General features: G+C 46.1%; 1 protein-coding gene across 1 annotated transcript in view; it reads left to right on the top strand.

The window, feature by feature from the left end:
* The window catches only part of PARP11 (poly(ADP-ribose) polymerase family member 11), a 50580-nt gene that overhangs the window by 20076 nt on the left and 8486 nt on the right, over positions 1-22018 (top strand). The window contains exons 3-7 of the mRNA XM_068273132.1: positions 13964-14086; positions 17976-18096; positions 18991-19066; positions 20358-20430; positions 20518-20648. Coding sequence (XP_068129233.1) covers positions 13964-14086; positions 17976-18096; positions 18991-19066; positions 20358-20430; positions 20518-20648 — 524 coding nt within the window. The remainder of the gene's footprint in view (positions 1-13963; positions 14087-17975; positions 18097-18990; positions 19067-20357; positions 20431-20517; positions 20649-22018) is intronic.

Below are 22018 nucleotides of genomic sequence, written 5' to 3'. Positions count from 1 at the left end.
CCTCTGACACTGTAGTTGCCATTGGCAGGGATTGCTATGTATAGAGTGCTTGGGGGTAATCAGTAACAAGCTGCTCCCCATCCCCTTCTTGTACCTCTGACACTGTAGTTGCCATTGGCAGGGATTGCTATGTATAGAGTGCTTGGGGGTAATCAGTAACAAGCTGTTCCCCATCCCCTTCTTGCACCTCTGACCCTGTAGTTGCCATTGGCAGGGATTGCTATGTATAGAGTGCTTGGGGGTAATCAGTAACAAGCTGCTCCCCATCCCCTTCTTGTACCTCTGACACTGTAGTTGCCATTGGCAGGGATTGCTATGTATAGAGTGCTTGGGGGTAATCACTAACAAGCTGCTCCCCATCCCCTTCTTGCACCTCTGACACTATAGTTGCCATTGGCAGGGATTGCTATGTATAGAGTGCTTGGGGGTAATCAGTAACAAGCTGCTCCTCATCCCCTTCTTGCACCTCTGACACTGTAGCTGCCATTGGCAGGGATTGCTATGTATAGAGTGCTTGGGGGTAATCAGTAACAAGCTGTTCCCCATCCCCTTCTTGCACCTCTGACCCTGTCGTTGCCATTGGCAGGGATTGCTATGTATAGAGTGCTTGGGGGTAATCAGTAACAAGCTGCTCCCCATCCCCTTCTTGTACCTCTGACACTGTAGTTGCCATTGGCAGGGATTGCTATGTATAGAGTGCTTGGGGGTAATCACTAACAAGCTGCTCCCCATCCCCTTCTTGCACCTCTGACACTATAGTTGCCATTGGCAGGGATTGCTATGTATAGAGTGCTTGGGGGTAATCAGTAACAAGCTGCTCCTCATCCCCTTCTTGCACCTCTGACACTGTAGCTGCCATTGGCAGGGATTGCTATGTATAGAGTGCTTGGGGGTAATCAGTAACAAGCTGTTCCCCATCCCCTTCTTGCACCTCTGACTCTGTAGTTGCCATTGGCAGGGATTGCTATGTATAGAGTGCTTGGGGGTAATCAGTAACAAGCTGCTCCCCATCCCCTTCTTGCACCTCTGACACTGTAGTTGCCATTGGCAGGGATTGCTATGTATAGAGTGCTTGGGGGTAATCAGTAACAAGCTGCTCCCCATCCCCCTCTTGCCCCTCTGACACTGTAGTTGCCATTGGCAGGGATTGCTATGTATAGAGTGCTTGGGGGTAATCAGTAACAAGCTGCTCCCCATCCCCTTCTTGCACCTCTGACACTCTAGTTGCCATTGGCAGGGATTGCTATGTATAGAGTGCTTGGGGGTAATCAGTAACAAGCTGTTCCCCATCCCCTTCTTGCACCTCTGACACTGTAGTTGCCATTGGCAGGGATTGCTATGTATAGAGTGCTTGGGGGTAATCAGTAATAAGCTGCTCCCCATCCCCTTCTTGCACCTCTGACACTGTAGTTGCCATTGGCAGGGATTGCTATGTATACAGTGCTTGGGGGTAATCAGTAACAAGCTGCTCCCCATCCCCTTCTTGCACCTCTGACACTGTAGTTGCCATTGGCAGGGATTGCTATGTATAGAGTGCTTGGGGGTAATCAGTAACAAGCTGCTCCCCATCCCCTTCCTGCACCTCTGACTCTGTAGTTGCCATTGGCAGGGATTGCTATGTATAGAGTGCTTGGGGGTAATCAGTAACAAGCTGTTCCCCATCCCCTTCTTGCACCTCTGACACTGTAGTTGCCATTGGCAGGGATTGCTATGTATAGAGTGCTTGGGGGTAATCAGTAATAAGCTGCTCCCCATCCCCTTCTTGCACCTCTGACACTGTAGTTGCCATTGGCAGGGATTGCTATGTATAGAGTGCTTGGGGGTAATCAGTAACAAGCTGTTCCCCATCCCCTTCTTGTACCTCTGACACTGTAGATGCCATTGGCAGGGATTTCTATGTATAGAGTGCTTGGGGGTAATCAGTAACAAGCTGCTCCCCATCCCCTTCTTGCACCTCTGACACTGTAGTTGTCATTGGCAGGGATTGCTATGTATAGAGTGCTTGGGGGTAATCAGTAACAAGCTGCTCCCCATCCCCCTCTTGCACCTCTGACACTGTAGTTGCCATTGGCAGGGATTGCTATGTATAGAGTGCTTGGGGGTAATCAGTAACAAGCTGCTCCCCATCCCCTTCTTACACCTCTGACACTGTAGTTGCCATTGGCAGGGATTGCTATGTATAGAGTGCTTGGGGGTAATCAGTAACAAGCTGCTCCCCATCCCCTTCTTGTACCTCTGACACTGTAGCTGCCATTGGCAGGGATTGCTATGTATAGAGTGCTTGGGGGTAATCAGTAACAAGCTGTTCCCCATCCCCTTCTTGCACCTCTGACACTGTAGTTGCCATTGGCAGGGATTGCTATGTATAGAGTGCTTGGGGGTAATCAGTAACAAGCTGCTCCCCATCCCCTTCTTGTACCTCTGACACTGTAGTTGCCATTGGCAGGGATTGCTATGTATAGAGTGCTTGGGGGTAATCAGTAACAAGCTGTTCCCCATCCCCTTCTTGCACCTCTGACCCTGTAGTTGCCATTGGCAGGGATTGCTATGTATAGAGTGCTTGGGGGTAATCAGTAACAAGCTGCTCCCCATCCCCTTCTTGTACCTCTGACACTGTAGTTGCCATTGGCAGGGATTGCTATGTATAGAGTGCTTGGGGGTAATCACTAACAAGCTGCTCCCCATCCCCTTCTTGCACCTCTGACACTATAGTTGCCATTGGCAGGGATTGCTATGTATAGAGTGCTTGGGGGTAATCAGTAACAAGCTGCTCCTCATCCCCTTCTTGCACCTCTGACACTGTAGCTGCCATTGGCAGGGATTGCTATGTATAGAGTGCTTGGGGGTAATCAGTAACAAGCTGTTCCCCATCCCCTTCTTGCACCTCTGACTCTGTAGTTGCCATTGGCAGGGATTGCTATGTATAGAGTGCTTGGGGGTAATCAGTAACAAGCTGCTCCCCATCCCCTTCTTGCACCTCTGACACTGTAGTTGCCATTGGCAGGGATTGCTATGTATAGAGTGCTTGGGGGTAATCAGTAACAAGCTGCTCCCCATCCCCCTCTTGCCCCTCTGACACTGTAGTTGCCATTGGCAGGGATTGCTATGTATAGAGTGCTTGGGGGTAATCAGTAACAAGCTGCTCCCCATCCCCTTCTTGCACCTCTGACACTCTAGTTGCCATTGGCAGGGATTGCTATGTATAGAGTGCTTGGGGGTAATCAGTAACAAGCTGTTCCCCATCCCCTTCTTGCACCTCTGACACTGTAGTTGCCATTGGCAGGGATTGCTATGTATAGAGTGCTTGGGGGTAATCAGTAATAAGCTGCTCCCCATCCCCTTCTTGCACCTCTGACACTGTAGTTGCCATTGGCAGGGATTGCTATGTATACAGTGCTTGGGGGTAATCAGTAACAAGCTGCTCCCCATCCCCTTCTTGCACCTCTGACACTGTAGTTGCCATTGGCAGGGATTGCTATGTATAGAGTGCTTGGGGGTAATCAGTAACAAGCTGCTCCCCATCCCCTTCCTGCACCTCTGACTCTGTAGTTGCCATTGGCAGGGATTGCTATGTATAGAGTGCTTGGGGGTAATCAGTAACAAGCTGTTCCCCATCCCCTTCTTGCACCTCTGACACTGTAGTTGCCATTGGCAGGGATTGCTATGTATAGAGTGCTTGGGGGTAATCAGTAATAAGCTGCTCCCCATCCCCTTCTTGCACCTCTGACACTGTAGTTGCCATTGGCAGGGATTGCTATGTATACAGTGCTTGGGGGTAATCAGTAACAAGCTGCTCCCCATCCCCTTCTTGCACCTCTGACACTGTAGTTGCCATTGGCAGGGATTGCTATGTATAGAGTGCTTGGGGGTAATCAGTAACAAGCTGCTCCCCATCCCCTTCCTGCACCTCTGACTCTGTAGTTGCCATTGGCAGGGATTGCTATGTATAGAGTGCTTGGGGGTAATCAGTAACAAGCTGTTCCCCATCCCCTTCTTGCACCTCTGACACTGTAGTTGCCATTGGCAGGGATTGCTATGTATAGAGTGCTTGGGGGTAATCAGTAATAAGCTGCTCCCCATCCCCTTCTTGCACCTCTGACACTGTAGTTGCCATTGGCAGGGATTGCTATGTATAGAGTGCTTGGGGGTAATCAGTAACAAGCTGTTCCCCATCCCCTTCTTGTACCTCTGACACTGTAGATGCCATTGGCAGGGATTTCTATGTATAGAGTGCTTGGGGGTAATCAGTAACAAGCTGCTCCCCATCCCCTTCTTGCACCTCTGACACTGTAGTTGTCATTGGCAGGGATTGCTATGTATAGAGTGCTTGGGGGTAATCAGTAACAAGCTGCTCCCCATCCCCCTCTTGCACCTCTGACACTGTAGTTGCCATTGGCAGGGATTGCTATGTATAGAGTGCTTGGGGGTAATCAGTAACAAGCTGCTCCCCATCCCCTTCTTACACCTCTGACACTGTAGTTGCCATTGGCAGGGATTGCTATGTATAGAGTGCTTGGGGGTAATCAGTAACAAGCTGCTCCCCATCCCCTTCTTGTACCTCTGACACTGTAGCTGCCATTGGCAGGGATTGCTATGTATAGAGTGCTTGGGGGTAATCAGTAACAAGCTGTTCCCCATCCCCTTCTTGCACCTCTGACACTGTAGTTGCCATTGGCAGGGATTGCTATGTATAGAGTGCTTGGGGGTAATCAGTAACAAGCTGCTCCCCATCCCCTTCTTGTACCTCTGACACTGTAGTTGCCATTGGCAGGGATTGCTATGTATAGAGTGCTTGGGGGTAATCAGTAACAAGCTGTTCCCCATCCCCTTCTTGCACCTCTGACCCTGTAGTTGCCATTGGCAGGGATTGCTATGTATAGAGTGCTTGGGGGTAATCAGTAACAAGCTGCTCCCCATCCCCTTCTTGTACCTCTGACACTGTAGTTGCCATTGGCAGGGATTGCTATGTATAGAGTGCTTGGGGGTAATCACTAACAAGCTGCTCCCCATCCCCTTCTTGCACCTCTGACACTATAGTTGCCATTGGCAGGGATTGCTATGTATAGAGTGCTTGGGGGTAATCAGTAACAAGCTGCTCCTCATCCCCTTCTTGCACCTCTGACACTGTAGCTGCCATTGGCAGGGATTGCTATGTATAGAGTGCTTGGGGGTAATCAGTAACAAGCTGTTCCCCATCCCCTTCTTGCACCTCTGACTCTGTAGTTGCCATTGGCAGGGATTGCTATGTATAGAGTGCTTGGGGGTAATCAGTAACAAGCTGCTCCCCATCCCCTTCTTGCACCTCTGACACTGTAGTTGCCATTGGCAGGGATTGCTATGTATAGAGTGCTTGGGGGTAATCAGTAACAAGCTGCTCCCCATCCCCCTCTTGCCCCTCTGACACTGTAGTTGCCATTGGCAGGGATTGCTATGTATAGAGTGCTTGGGGGTAATCAGTAACAAGCTGCTCCCCATCCCCTTCTTGCACCTCTGACACTCTAGTTGCCATTGGCAGGGATTGCTATGTATAGAGTGCTTGGGGGTAATCAGTAACAAGCTGTTCCCCATCCCCTTCTTGCACCTCTGACACTGTAGTTGCCATTGGCAGGGATTGCTATGTATAGAGTGCTTGGGGGTAATCAGTAATAAGCTGCTCCCCATCCCCTTCTTGCACCTCTGACACTGTAGTTGCCATTGGCAGGGATTGCTATGTATACAGTGCTTGGGGGTAATCAGTAACAAGCTGCTCCCCATCCCCTTCTTGCACCTCTGACACTGTAGTTGCCATTGGCAGGGATTGCTATGTATAGAGTGCTTGGGGGTAATCAGTAACAAGCTGCTCCCCATCCCCTTCCTGCACCTCTGACTCTGTAGTTGCCATTGGCAGGGATTGCTATGTATAGAGTGCTTGGGGGTAATCAGTAACAAGCTGTTCCCCATCCCCTTCTTGCACCTCTGACACTGTAGTTGCCATTGGCAGGGATTGCTATGTATAGAGTGCTTGGGGGTAATCAGTAATAAGCTGCTCCCCATCCCCTTCTTGCACCTCTGACACTGTAGTTGCCATTGGCAGGGATTGCTATGTATAGAGTGCTTGGGGGTAATCAGTAACAAGCTGTTCCCCATCCCCTTCTTGTACCTCTGACACTGTAGATGCCATTGGCAGGGATTTCTATGTATAGAGTGCTTGGGGGTAATCAGTAACAAGCTGCTCCCCATCCCCTTCTTGCACCTCTGACACTGTAGTTGTCATTGGCAGGGATTGCTATGTATAGAGTGCTTGGGGGTAATCAGTAACAAGCTGCTCCCCATCCCCCTCTTGCACCTCTGACACTGTAGTTGCCATTGGCAGGGATTGCTATGTATAGAGTGCTTGGGGGTAATCAGTAACAAGCTGCTCCCCATCCCCTTCTTACACCTCTGACACTGTAGTTGCCATTGGCAGGGATTGCTATGTATAGAGTGCTTGGGGGTAATCAGTAACAAGCTGCTCCCCATCCCCTTCTTGTACCTCTGACACTGTAGCTGCCATTGGCAGGGATTGCTATGTATAGAGTGCTTGGGGGTAATCAGTAACAAGCTGTTCCCCATCCCCTTCTTGCACCTCTGACACTGTAGTTGCCATTGGCAGGGATTGCTATGTATAGAGTGCTTGGGGGTAATCAGTAACAAGCTGCTCCCCATCCCCTTCTTGTACCTCTGACACTGTAGTTGCCATTGGCAGGGATTGCTATGTATAGAGTGCTTGGGGGTAATCAGTAACAAGCTGTTCCCCATCCCCTTCTTGCACCTCTGACCCTGTAGTTGCCATTGGCAGGGATTGCTATGTATAGAGTGCTTGGGGGTAATCAGTAACAAGCTGCTCCCCATCCCCTTCTTGTACCTCTGACACTGTAGTTGCCATTGGCAGGGATTGCTATGTATAGAGTGCTTGGGGGTAATCAGTAACAAGCTGCTCCCCATCCCCTTCTTGCACCTCTGACACTATAGTTGCCATTGGCAGGGATTGCTATGTATAGAGTGCTTGGGGGTAATCAGTAACAAGCTGCTCCTCATCCCCTTCTTGCACCTCTGACACTGTAGCTGCCATTGGCAGGGATTGCTATGTATAGAGTGCTTGGGGGTAATCAGTAACAAGCTGTTCCCCATCCCCTTCTTGCACCTCTGACTCTGTAGTTGCCATTGGCAGGGATTGCTATGTATAGAGTGCTTGGGGGTAATCAGTAACAAGCTGCTCCCCATTCCCTTCTTGTACCTCTGACACTGTAGTTGCCATTGGCAGGGATTGCTATGTATAGAGTGCTTGGGGGTAATCAGTAACAAGCTGTTCCCCATCCCCTTCTTGCACCTCTGACACTGTAGTTGCCATTGGCAGGGATTGCTATGTATAGAGTGCTTGGGGGTAATCAGTAACAAGCTCCTCCCCATCCCCTTCTTGTACCTCTGACACTGTAGTTACCATTGGCAGGGATTGCTATGTATACAGTGCTTGGGGGTAATCAGTAACAAGCTGTTCCCCATCCCCTTCTTGCACCTCTGACACTGTAGTTACCATTGGCAGGGATTGCTATGTATAGAGTGCTTGGGGGTAATCAGTAACAAGCTGCTCCCCATCCCCTTCTTGCACCTCTGACACTGTAGTTGCCATTGGCAGGGATTGCTATGTATAGAGTGCTTGGGGGTAATCAGTAACAAGCTGCTCCCCATCCCCTTCTTGCACCTCTGACACTGTAGTTGCCATTGGCAGGGATTGCTATGTATAGAGTGCTTGGGGGGTAATCAATAACACACTGCTCCCCATCCCCTTCTTGCACCTCTGACACTGTAGTTGCCATTGGCAGGGATTGCTATGTATAGAGTGCTTGGGGGTAATCAGTAACAAGCTGCTCCCCATCCCCTTCTTGCACCTCTGACACTGTAGTTGCCATTGGCAGGGATTGCTATGTATAGAGTGCTTGGGGGTAATCAGTAACAAGCTGCTCCCCATCCCCTTCTTGTACCTCTGACACTGTAGTTGCCATTGGCAGGGATTGCTATGTATAGAGTGCTTGGGGGTAATCAGTAACAAGCTATTTCCCATCCCCTTCTTGCACCTCTGACACTGTAGTTGCCATTGGCAGGGATTGCTATGTATAGAGTGCTTGGGGGTAATCAGTAATAAGCTGCTCCCCATCCCCTTCTTGCACCTCTGACACTGTAGTTGCCATTGGCAGGGATTGCTATGTATAGAGTGCTTGGGGGTAATCAGTAACAAGCTGTTCCCCATCCCCTTCTTGCACCTCTGACACTGTAGTTGCCATTGGCAGGGATTGCTATGTATAGAGGGCTTGGGGGTAATCAATAACACACTGCTCCCCATCCCCTTCTTGCACCTCTGACACTGTAGTTGCCATTGGCAGGGATTGCTATGTATAGAGTGCTTGGGGGTAATCAGTAACAAGCTGCTCCCCATCCCCTTCTTGTACCTCTGACACTGTAGTTGCCATTGGCAGGGATTGCTATGTATAGAGTGCTTGGGGGTAATCAGTAACAAGCTGTTCCCCATCCCCTTCTTGTACCTCTGACACTGTAGTTGCCATTGGCAGGGATTGCTATGTATAGAGTGCTTGGGGGTAATCACTAACAAGCTGCTCCCCATCCCCTTCTTGCACCTCTGACACTGTAGTTGCCATTGGCAGGGATTGCTATGTATAGAGTGCTTGGGGGTAATCAGTAACAAGCTGTTCCCCATCCCCTTCTTGCACCTCTGCACTGCAGTTGTCCTTGGCAGGGATTGCTATGTATAGAGTGCTTGGGGGTAATCAGTAACAAGCTGTTCCCCATCCCCTTCTTGTACCTCTGACACTGTAGTTGCCATTGGCAGGGATTGCTATGTATAGAGTGCTTGGGGGTAATCAGTAACAAGCTGTTCCCCATCCCCTTCTTGCACCTCTGACACTGTAGTTGCCATTGGCAGGGATTGCTATGTATAGAGTGCTTGGGGGTAATCAGTAACAAGCTGTTCCCCATCCCCTTCTTGCACCTCTGACACTGTAGTTGCCATTGGCAGGGATTGCTATGTATAGAGTGCTTGGGGGTAATCAGTAACAAGCTGCTCCCCATCCCCTTCTTGCACCTCTGACACTGTAGTTGCCATTGGCAGGGATTGCTATGTATAGAGTGCTTGGGGGTAATCAGTAACAAGCTGTTCCCCATCCCCTTCTTGCACCTCTGACACTGTAGTTGCCATTGGCAGGGATTGCTATGTATAGAGTGCTTGGGGGTAATCAGTAACAAGCTGTTCCCCATCCCCTTCTTGCACCTCTGACACTGTAGTTGCCATTGGCAGGGATTGCTATGTATAGAGTGCTTGGGGGTAATCAGTAACAAGCTGCTCCCCATCCCCTTCTTGCTCCTCTGACACTGTAGTTGCCATTGGCAGGGATTGCTATGTATAGAGTGCTTGGGGGTAATCAGTAACAAGCTGCTCCCCATCCCCTTCTTGCACCTCTGACACTGTAGTTGCCATTGGCAGGGATTGCTATGTATAGAGTGCTTGGGGGTAATCAGTAACAAGCTGTTCCCCATCCCCTTCTTGCACCTCTGACACTGTAGTTGCCATTGGCAGGGATTGCTATGTATAGAGTGCTTGGGGGTAATCAGTAACAAGCTGTTCCCCATCCCCCTCTTGTACCTCTGACACTGTGGTTGCCATTGGCAGGGATTGCTATGTATAGAGTGCTTGGGGGTAATCAGTAACAAGCTGTTCCCCATCCCCTTCTTGCACCTCTGACACTGTAGTTGCCATTGGCAGGGATTGCTATGTATAGAGTGCTTGGGGGTAATCAGTAACAAGCTGTTCCCCATCCCCTTCTTGCACCTCTGACACTGTAGTTGCCATTGGCAGGGATTGCTATGTATAGAGTGCTTGGGGGTAATCAGTAACAAGCTGCTCCCCATCCCCTTCTTGCTCCTCTGACACTGTAGTTGCCATTGGCAGGGATTGCTATGTATAGAGTGCTTGGGGGTAATCAGTAACACGCTGTTCCCCATCCCCTTCTTGCACCTCTGACACTGTAGTTGCCATTGGCAGGGATTGCTATGTATAGAGTGCTTGGGGGTAATCAGTAACAAGCTGTTCCCCATCCCCTTCTTGTACCTCTGACACTGTAGTTGCCATTGGCAGGTTTTTGTGCGCAGTAGCAATTGTTATGTATAGAGTGCTTGGGGGGCCCCATTGTAAAACTTGCATCGGGGCCCACAGCTCCTTAGCTACGCCACTGCTGGATAGCAATTGTGCACTTTATTTTATAATTTTATATATGCGATATTTATTTATGTGTTTATTTTTTAGTTCCCATTGCACAGGTGTTGTTTATTGGTCTTGCATCACACTAGGTTGTATACTGAACCCGGGTCCTCCCTCTGTTGGGCTCAATATTGAGCCTTCTGTGGGGTTTCATATCGGACAGCAGCATTGTGTCATTGTACAATATATTGCATTTAGAGTGATTGTTCCATATGCAGCAGGGATCATCTTGGAATATTTGCTTGGTTTTTAAATGGTTTTATTTTTTATTGAATCATCAATATTGTGATTATTATTATACCTAATGTTGAATAAAGATTTTTCTTATACTTTTTCAAATTTTGCTGTGGGAGGGCTTTCTTCTTCTACCATATAATTGCCTCCTCAGATAAAGCGGAGGGTTAATTACCCTTGTAATGATAAAGACAAAAAGGGAAAAGTACTCTAGTACTGGTACTAGATATACGGCCTAATGAAAGCCTATTGGGAAGTCCCCCCCCCCCCAGTTCCGGTATGCTGCGACGATTTCACGCTAGCGCATACCTATGTTACCGCACGACTCCTACAGTGATCTGTGTAACCCCGGAATTCATGTTAGTCTATGGTGACGCAGTCTTCTTTAAAGATAAACCTTAACCAAGAGTTGAACTCATCCCAATCAGTAGCTGATACCCCCTTTCCCATGAGAAATCCTTTTCTCAAACGGATCATCAGGGGGTGCTGTATGGCTGATATTGTGGTGAAACCTCTCCCACAGTGTGATGCCAGGGCCATGGTTCTGACATCACACTGGGAGAGCCTTGTTGCATTGTGGGAAATAACAGCTGTTTACAGCTTTTTCCAACTACCAAAAAAGCAAGCAGCATCTCCTTTCACTGACATCACCTGCCAGTAGTAAAAATGTCACCATGTAATAAATGTCAGAATGTAAATCGGGGAGAGCAAAGATTTTACAATGGGCAAACACTGACTAAATCATTTATACATAATTATTGTAAAAATGAAGCACTTTTTTTATTACATTATTTTCACTGGAGTTCCTCTTTATAGAGACTTTATTAATTAAAAAAAAAGTTCCCCTGGGGGGTACTCACCTCGGGAGGGGGAAGCCTCAGGGTCCAAATGAGGCTTCCCCCTCCCCTGTAGCTGCAGGCAGTCCAGCACTGGCTCCCCCGAAGCGTCCCGGAATCCTCCCCCGACAAGCGTGACAAACGCTGATTTATTTACCTTTCCTAGCTCCAGCGCAGGCGCAGTACCCTTTCTTCGGGTAAGATGGAAATAACCGAACCCGATCGTATCCGCTCTACTGTGCAGTCGCAAAAGGACTTGCGCCTGTGCAGTAGAACGGATATGATTGGGTTCGGCTATTTCCGCATTGCCCGAACGAAAAGCCGCTAATACGCCTGCGCTGGATTGCGGAGAGGTAAATATTTACATCACCACACTTCGGGGGACCTGGGCAGGCTAACGGAGGTCTCATATATAGGAAGGACCATAGAAAAAATATTCATACAGGGTTTTTTGATGCAAAAATTATCAAATGCTTTATTGACACAAGATAGAAAAAGATTTTTTGTTTAAAAGTCTCTGTAAAAGGTTCCTTGCGGATAAATCCAGTACAGAATTAAACTTTGTCATAGGCTTAATGCAATTTTAGAAAAAGGCAACGACACGTTCGTTTCGGGCCCAAAAAGCCCTTCATCAGGCCAAGCTGCAAAAAGTGCTATCTGCTAATCCTGTAGAAAGGACATGACACCAAGGAGGCAAGGAGACATCTGAACCAACCAAATGTAAGGTGCACAATCCTAATGGTGAATATGGCGTAAAACAGGTACGTCCGGCTGCTAAATTAGGAATTCTCCTTACACCTGGTTGGTTCAGATGTCTCCTTGCCTCCTTGGTGTCATGTCGTTGCACTGGGGAGTTCACTTCCGCATACCTGAAGCAGGAAGTGGCTGCAAGCGCGTGTCACTTCCTGTTTGGCTGAATGCCAGTCAGGGAACACCGTGTACTAACGCAGTGTTCCCTGAAGGCCTGAGTTTGGTGGTGTGATGCCGTGCAGCGGGCGTGATGCACAGTATTGATAAGAACAATTTACAGAGTTAAACCAACCTCAGGTTTATTTTATCTGCAACTTGCCTGAACCAAAGCACACATTGGCGTCAATTCACCAGAGGTTACCAACCTATTTATCTCTTGGGAGGTAATTTACCTCCTGTGATATCTCCAAATAGCAATTCTCCAGAAGTATAGGGGAAAATATCGACAGAGAGAAATGCAAGAGATAAATGTGAGATAAGTATGAGATAAATAAGTGATAGTTAGTTTTTCTCCAAATCACAACTCACCAGGGAAGAAAGGGGGTGTGGCCATTCATTATTTTTTCATCTCTTTATCCCCTGAATGAACCTGGAGATATCGTGGTTTTCAAACAGCAGCTGCTGCTGTGGAAGATGGAGCCTTTTGAGCTTACTCTGTTAGGCCTGGTGCACACCAAAAACCGCTAGCAGATCCGCAAAATGCTAGCAGATTTTAAAACGCTTTTTCTTCTTTTTCTCTAGCGTTTCAGCTAGCATTTTGCGGTTTTGTGAAGCGTTTTTGGTGTAGGAGATTTAATGTATTGTTACAGTAAAGCTGTTACTGAACAGCTACTGTAACAAAAACCGCCTGGCAAACCGCTCTGAAGTGCCGTTTTTCAGAGCGGTTTGCGTTTTTCCTATACTTAACATTGAGGCAGAAACGCCTCCGCAATCCACAATCTGCAGCAGCCCGGGAGTATGCGTTTCTGCAAAACGCCTCCCGCTCTGGTGTGCACTAGGCCTTAGAGCTTGCTTCTATTATGAGGAGACGAAGGCGTAGGAGGAGGGTCTGTTTAATCGCCCCTCGTATTTTTCGTGAGAGAACAATTCTTGATAATTTTACTGAGATAGAGGTGGTGAAGAAGTTCAGACTCACTCGTGATATGATTTATGATATGATCCGGCAGTAAAAGGCGGGAATACTCTGGTCTTGTAGTGGTAAAACTCCGCCTCCTACCCACAATGCTTCACTTTCAAGCTTACAGAGAGGAAAAGTATCCCATGTAAATCATTAATACCGATTACCTAACTCTCTGCTTTCTCACACTTTCCTCATGCATATCTCTCCATTATCCCCTGCTATCGAACACTTTTCTCTCTGTCCTCTCACAATGGTGAATTGACTCCAGAGTGTTAAAATACCTCATGAGATAAACTACCTACCTTTTTTCTCTTAGTAAATCCTCTCTGGTGAATTGACGCCATTCGATCATGAAGCAGTCCTCACAGAATAGTCACTGCAGCTAAGAGCTCCTTACTTATTTCGGTGGCTGGACAGTGTAATGGTTAAGAGCTCTGCCTCTGACACAGGAGACCAGGGTTCAAATCTCGTCTCTTCCTGTTCAGTAGGAGACCTTGGGTAAGACTCCCTTACACTTCTACAGCATGCTGAGCGCACCCTAGTGGCTGCAGCTCTGGAGCATTGAGTCCGCCAGGAGAAAAGTGCGATATAAATGTTCTGTCTTGTTTTTTCTTTCACCGCTATAATTCTGGTCCGTTTTTTCCAGATTGAAAGGTGAGTGGTACTATCAGTAGTATCTCTGTTGTATAGTTTTTGTTTGATATTTATGTCTTCTGTTGTGATTTTGTGCTTCAGATAGAATATGGGCACCAGATGCCAAAAGCAGTTGAGCGCAATGCGCCGGAGGAGATGGACGTGTCTGAGACGCAGTGGGGGTGGTTCTACCTGGCCGAATGCGGAAAGTGGCATATGTTCGACGTAAGCTTTGCTAGCATCGTTTTTTTGTATTGTTGTATATTTATATAGTTGTGACATCTCCGGCAGCACTTTACAGCGTACATAGTCATGTCACTAATTGTCCTCAGGAACTCACAATCTAATCCCTACCATAGTCATAGTCTAATGTCCTACCATATTATTATGTATTTATATAGCACTGACATCTCCTGCAGCACTTTACAGGGTACATAGTCATGTCACTGACTGTCCTCAGAGGAGCTCACACTCTAATCCTACCATAGTCATAGTGTAATGTCCTACCATATTATTATTATGTATTTATATAGCACTGACATCTCCTGGAGCACATTACAGAGTACATAGTCCTGTCACTGACTGTCCTCAGAGGAGCTCACAATCTAATCCTACCATAGTCATAGTGTAATGTCCTATCATATTATTATTATGTATTTATATAGCACTGACATCTTCTGCAGCACATTACAGAGTACATAGTCATGTCACTGACTGTCCTCAGAGGAGCTCACACTCTAATCCTACCATAGTCATAGTGTAATGTCCTACCATATTATTATTATGTATTTATATAGCACTGACATCTTCTGCAGCACATTACAGAGTACATAGTCATGTCACTGACTGTCCTCAGAGGAGCTCACAATCTAATCCTACCATAGTCATAGTGTAATGTCCTATCATATTATTATTATGTATTTATATAGCACTGACATCTTCTGCAGCACATTACAGAGTACATAGTCATGTCACTGACTGTCCTCAGAGGAGCTCACAATCTAATCCTACCATAGTCATAGTCTAATGTCCTACCATATTATTATTATGTATTTATATAGCACTGACATCTCCTGCAGCACATTACAGAGTACATAGTCACGTCACTGACTGTCCTCAGAGGTCACACTCTAATCCTACCATAGTCATAGTCTAATGTCCTACCATATTATTATTATTATGTATTTATATAGCACTGACATCTTCTGCAGCACTGTACAGAGTACATAGTCATGTCACTGACTGTCCTCAGAGGAGCTCACACTCTAATCCTACCATAGTCATAGTGTAATGTCCTACTATATTATTATTATGTATTTATATAGCACTGACATCTTCTGCAGCACATTACAGAGTACATAGTCATGTCACTGACTGTCCTCAGAGGAGCTCACAATCTAATCCTACCATAGTCATAGTCTAATGTCCTACCATATTATTATTATGTATTTATATAGCACTGACATCTCCTGCAGCACATTACAGAGTACATAGTCACGTCACTGACTGTCCTCAGAGGTCACACTCTAATCCTACCATAGTCATAGTCTAATGTCCTACCATATTATTATTATTATGTATTTATATAGCACTGACATCTTCTGCAGCACTGTACAGAGTACATAGTCATGTCACTGACTGTCCTCAGAGGAGCTCACACTCTAATCCTACCATAGTCATAGTGTAATGTCCTACCATATTATTATGTATTTATATAACACTGACATCTTCTGCCACACTTTACAGAGTACATAGTCATGTCACTGACTGTCCTCAGAGGAGCTCACACTCTAATCCTACCATAGTCATAGTCTTATGTCCTACCATATTATTATGTATTTATATAACACTGACATCTACTGCAGCACATTACAAAGTACATAGTCATGTCACTGACTGTCCTCAGAGGAGCTCACAATCTAATCCTACCATAGTCATAGTCTAATGTCCTACCATATTATTATTATGTATTTATATAGCACTGACATCTTCTGCAGCACATTACAGAGTACATAGTCATGTCACTGACTGTCCTCAGAGGAGCTCACACTCTAATCCTACCATAGTCATAGGCTAATGTCCTCCCATATTATTATTATGCATTTATATAGCACTGACATCTTCTGCAGCACTGTACAGAGTACATAGTCATGTCACTGACTGTCCTCAGAGGAGCTCACACTCTAATCCTACCATAGTCATAGTCTAATGTCCTACCATATTATTATTATGTATTTATATAGCACTGACATCTTCTGCAGCACATTACAGAGTACATAGTCATGTCACTGACTGTTCTCAGAGGAGCTCACAATCTAATCCTACCATAGTCATAGTCTAATGTCCTACCATATTATTGTTATGTATTTATATAGCACTGACATCTCCTGCAGCACATTACAGAGTACATAGTCATGTCACTGACTGTCCTCAGAGGAGCTCACAATCTAATCCTACCATAGTCATAGTCTAATGTCCTACAATATTATTATGTATTTATATAGCACTGACATCTTCTGCAGCACATTACAGAGTACATAGTCATGTCACTGACTGTCCTCAGAGGAGCTCACACTCTAATCCTACCATAGTCATAGTCTAATGTCCTCCCATATTATTATTATGTATTTATATAGCACTGACATCTCCTGCAGCACATTACAAAGTACATAGTCATGTCACTGACTGTCCTCAGAGGAGCTCACAATCTAATCCTACCATAGTCATAGTCTAATGTCCTACCATATTATTATTATGTATTTATATAGCACTGACATCTTCTGCAGCACATTACAGAGTACATAGTCATGTCACTGACTGTCCTCAGAGGAGCTCACACTCTAATCCTACCATAGTCATAGTCTTATGTCCTACCATATTATTATTATGTATTTATATAGCACTGACATCTTCTGCAGCACATTACAGATCACATAGTCATGTCACTGACTGTCCTCAGAGGTCACACTCTAATCCTACCATAGTCATAGTGGGGCGGGAGGGGGTTGATGCACAAAAATTTGGTAATATTCCGTGCACAAACAGCGCACAGCAATATTACCATTACTTCCGGCAGCATTGTCATGTGAGTTACGCTATAAGCGCGGCCCGCGGTACTCGCGTAGCACGACCATTGATAGTAAATGTCACTAACAGAAACGCTCGCTGGTAACGAGCATAACCGTAGCAATGGTCACATTACTCAAAACTGCAGGCCTCGCTTATAGCGTAACTCGCATTACAATTTTGCTGTTAGTAACGGTAATATTGCAGTATAACGCAATATGGCAACATTACAGCACTTTTGTGCATCGACCCCCAGGGGAGCTGATTCAGGAGACATCTGAGCAGCAGCACTAGGAGAAGCAGAGAGGAAAACAGAGGCAGCCTTGGGATTGGCCGCTCTCAGCAGCTCTGCACAGGTTTTGCACCAATATGGCTCCACTTTTCCTTACGACGGTTTTTATAAATCTGATTCCAGAATTGTAAACATCTTCAGGAGCCGATTCCCTCTGACAAGCCTGATTTATTTCCGATGAGTAAACCTGTTTTAGGCTAGGTGCTCACATAACAGAAACGCTAGAGTTGCGGAAAACGCTGCGTTTTTACCGCTAATGGAAGTCTATGGGCCGCAGGAAAAAACAAATATGATGCGTGAGTTTTCAAAAACGCTGGTTTTGTTACATAATCAAAAACGCTGCAAAAACGCACATAATGAAAGTCAATGGAAATGCATCGGTATGCATTTTTAATGCGATTTCCTTGCGTTTTTTTGCTTTAAAAAATTGTTTTGTGATGTATTTCCTCTTCCTGTTGTCTTCCTAGTGTTTCGCATAAAACGCAAAATGGAAAAGCATACAAAACACAAATGCGTTTTTTTTTATATGCAAACCGCAAATGCATTAAAATGCATACAAAACGCTTGAAAACGCATCTGGGGTAAAAAAAAAACAAAAAAACACGCGAACGCACCAAAAACGCACACAACATTAACATAAAACATGAGATAAAACACAGCTCTGCGTCTTATGTTATGTGTGCTTCTAGCCTTTCACTGCCGCACAAGTATTCTTATTCTGCCAATAATCGCTCCCCTTTTTTTGCCGCTTTTCAGACAAGTCCATCTGAGAATATCTCTATAACAAGTCAGGAGATTGAGCAGCGTTACAAAGAGAACCCGCATGGATCGGTGCAATATCGAACGCTGAAGTTCAACTATAATTTGGATTTTATAGGTGAGCATGAGCGCAAATTTCACTGCCTCACATTATTTTACTTCTATGCCTTTACTTGTTTAAAGAGAAACCGTAACCAAGAATTAAACTTCACCCCAATCAGCAGCTGATACCCCCTTTTACATGAGAAATCTATTCCTTTTCACAAACTGATCATCAGGGGGCGCTGTATGACCTGATATTGTGGTGAAACCCCTCCCACAGGAAACTGTGACGACCATGGTCCTGGCTGTTTCCTGTCTGTGAGCCTCATTGCATTGTGGGAAATAGTTGTTTACAGCTGTTTCCAACTACCAAAAAAGCATGCAGCAGCTACATCACCTGCCAGCAGTAAAAATGTCACCATGTGATAAATGTCAGAATGTAAATCAGGAATTTAAAAGTTTTTACAATGGGCAAACACCGACTAAATTATTTATACATAATTATTGTAAAAATGAAGCACTTTTTTTATTACATTATTTTCACTGGAGTTCCTCTTTAATGGTAACCCGGAGTGAGAGATGTATGAAGGATGACCTATGATATATAAGATATGTCCTCTTGTCTCTAAAAGAAAAGCAACTGAATAATAATCTTTACAGAAAAACATTTCTTTGTAACAGCTCATAGAAATCCTGCAGTAAATCTGCAGTTTGTCTACTTCCTGCTTTCATGGAAGCAGACATAGGGTTGCCATCTTGTTTACAAATTAGCTGCTCTGCCAAAGCTGTTGAAAGTCCTGAGCTGACACCGCTGAGAGATCAAATTACACTTGTGATCAGTCACAGGTGAGGAGGGAATTAGACAGGCTAAGCTATCTAAAATACATACAGGGTTCAATTTTCTCTGTTTTCCTTCTGTCCTGTGCAAGAGTTCAGGTCCTCTTTAAATGCCTTTCATTCTCTCTTGTAGAAATGTGTCAGACCAACCTGTGCAATGGAAGGAAGCGACCTGTAAAAAGAGCACCCTTTTCAATCTCTGCCTTCAGGTAAACAGAAGCATTGCATTTGCTGGCGACTCATTTTGTGATTGAGTCTTGTTTTTTGCCTCATGCGTTTCTTCCTGGATCATGCAATAGTCACGCAGGCCCGCATGCGCAGTTGCATCGAGCCTGCGTCTCCGACTTCCTGCGCATGGGCGGGCTCAGTCAACTATTGCACACCCATGACCTAGGAAGAGGAACTGCGTGGCCCCGATGTGATTAGCGACAATGCCTTGTTTGCTTTACAGTGGGGTGAAACCCCATATTAACTGAAAAAAAAATCAGCCAATAAGAAATGGTTTACTTAGCTTAACTATCCTGTTGTTTTTAGTGTTTACTGTTAAATTTGGGAGAAATGTGATATGAAAAAAGAAAATAATATTTCTGCTGGTTTACATTTTTACTGTTTATTATTATTAATAGTATTTATATAGCGCCGACATATTACGCAGCGCTGTACAATTTATATATGTATATGTGTATATATATATATATATATATATATATATATATATATATATATATATATATATATATATATATATATATATATATATATATCTTGTCACTAACTGTCCCTCAAAGGAGCTCACAATCTAATCCCTACCATTGCCATATGTCTATATTATGTAGTGTAAGTACTGTAGTCTAGGGCCAATTTTTTAGGGGGAGCCAATTAACTTATCCGTATGTTTTTGGAATGTGGGAGGAAACCGGAGTGCCCGGAGGAAACCCACGCAGACACGGAGAGAACATACAAACTCTTTGCAGATAGTGCCCTGGCTGGGTTTCGAACCAGCGACCCAGCGCTGCAAGGCGAGAGAGCTAACCACTACGCCACCGTGCTGCCCTTAATTGACATCACTTCTGCATATTTCTTTTTTCACAGCTTATGTTAATTTTCCCATCCTACTGCTGTAGATTCCTATCCCTCCACATGTAAACATCACCTAGACAACATCACGGTGTAAACTCTTTTCACTTACCTTTTTGGTCAAAGTGTCTTTATCTTATCCAGAATGGGAAGTTTTCTGTTATTTGCATGCTGAGATAAGCTTGTTACTGTAGCTTAAAAAAAACTTCCCCACAATCCTGCTGGCACTGCACAGTCCCTGCAGTTTGGCAAAGGCACCCAGACCAGGTAAAGAGAAAAACAAAACATTGGGCTAACATAGGGACCTAATTTAGAAAACAAGGGGTTTACATATGTTTTTGGGGCACTAACAATTTTTTGGCAATTTTTTTTCGTTATTGGATGTCACAACCCCTTCTAAGTGTGTCCGTTTTTCTACCACAGCTACATCTGTGACAATGGATCCATCCCCACCCCATCCCACTGGGAACATGTCAATGACGCACAGCCTTATCAGGTAGGAGCTCCGCCCTTCCATGCATATAGCCGCCGCCCGCTAGCTTCATCAGGTGATCATGGTATACTATGTGCTTTCTGCTTCCAGCTCGTCTCCCTCCTGAAGATATGCAATGAGTACAAGGAAGTGGCCAGCCTGTTTGGGCAGTCCATGGACCAGAGTCGCATCACTAAGATTCTGCGGGTTCAGAACCTCGACCTCTGGGAATTCTACTGCCGGTACGTGGTTTTGGTTTTTGGGTTTTTTGGGGGTTTTTTTGCAATGTGTTTTATGTATTTACTATATGGTACCAACAGAAGACATGGACAATGCGACTCCTATAGTTCTGAGTTCATGCAAATTATACGTTAATTTTTGGTTCAGTTCCGATCCGCATACAATTTGCATTATAAGTTACATGCAAGCTACAATTATTGGCATCTCCTTGACTACCTCTAATGCTGGGGATACACGTTTTACGTTTCTGATAATATTCAGCTGGTCCGATCACGCTGCTCGACCCTCGCCGCTGGCTCGATCCGGCGCATAAAACGTGCCGTGTATGCCCGGCATAATGGCTTTGACCACCTGACAGCAGTGTGCCTGTATCCACAGGACCAGCGTCCTGGCTGAGAGTGCGTATTGCAGCGCTGTATCCACAGGACCAGAGTCCAGGCTGAGAGTGCGTATTGCAGCGCTGTATCCACAGGACCAGAGTCCAGGCTGAGAGTGCGTATTGCAGCGCTGTATCCACAGGACCAGAGTCCAGGCTGAGAGTGCGTATTGCAGCGCTGTATCCACAGGACCAGAGTCTGGGCTGAGAGTGCGTATTGCAGAGCTGTACCCACAGGACCAGAGTCCAGGCTGAGAGTGCGTATTGCAGAGCTGTACCCACAGGACCAGAGTCCAGGCTGAGAGTGCGTATTGCAGTGCTGTATCCACAGGACCAGAGTCCAGGCTGAGAGTGCGTATTGCAGCGCTGTATCCACAGGACCAGAGTCCAGGCTGAGAGTGCGTATTGCAGCGCTGTATCCACAGGACCAGCGTCCTGGCTGAGAGTGCGTATTGCAGAGCTGTATCCACAGGACCAGAGTCCAGGCTGAGAGTGCATATTGCAGCGCTGTATCCACAGGACCAGAGTCCAGGCTGAGAGTGCGTATTGCAGTGCTGTATCCACAGGACCAGAGTCCAGGCTGAGAGTGCGTATTGCAGCACTGTATCCACAGGACCAGCGTCCTGGCTGAGAGTGCGTATTGCAGAGCTGTACCCACAGGACCAGAGTCCAGGCTGAGAGTGCGTATTGCAGCGCTGTATCCACAGGACCAGACTCCAGGCTGAGAGTGCATATTGCAGCGCTGTATCCACAGGACCAGAGTCCAGGCTGAGAGCGCGTATTGCAGCGCTGTGTCCACAGGACCAGAGTCCAGGCTGAGAGTGCATATTGCAGCACTGTATCCACAGGACCAGAGTCCAGGCTGCGAGTGCGTATTGCAGCGCTGTATCCACAGGACCAGAGTCCAGGCTGAGAGCGCGTATTGCACTGCTGTATCCACAGGACCAGAGTCCAGGCTGAGAGTGCGTATTGCAGCGCTGTATCCACAGGACCAGA

The sequence above is a fragment of the Hyperolius riggenbachi genome, chromosome 3, assembly GCF_040937935.1.
Source record: "Hyperolius riggenbachi isolate aHypRig1 chromosome 3, aHypRig1.pri, whole genome shotgun sequence".
NCBI lineage: Eukaryota > Metazoa > Chordata > Amphibia > Anura > Hyperoliidae > Hyperolius > Hyperolius riggenbachi.
The sequence above is the reverse complement of the archived record's forward strand: the minus strand, read 5'-3'. Positions and strand labels throughout refer to the sequence as shown.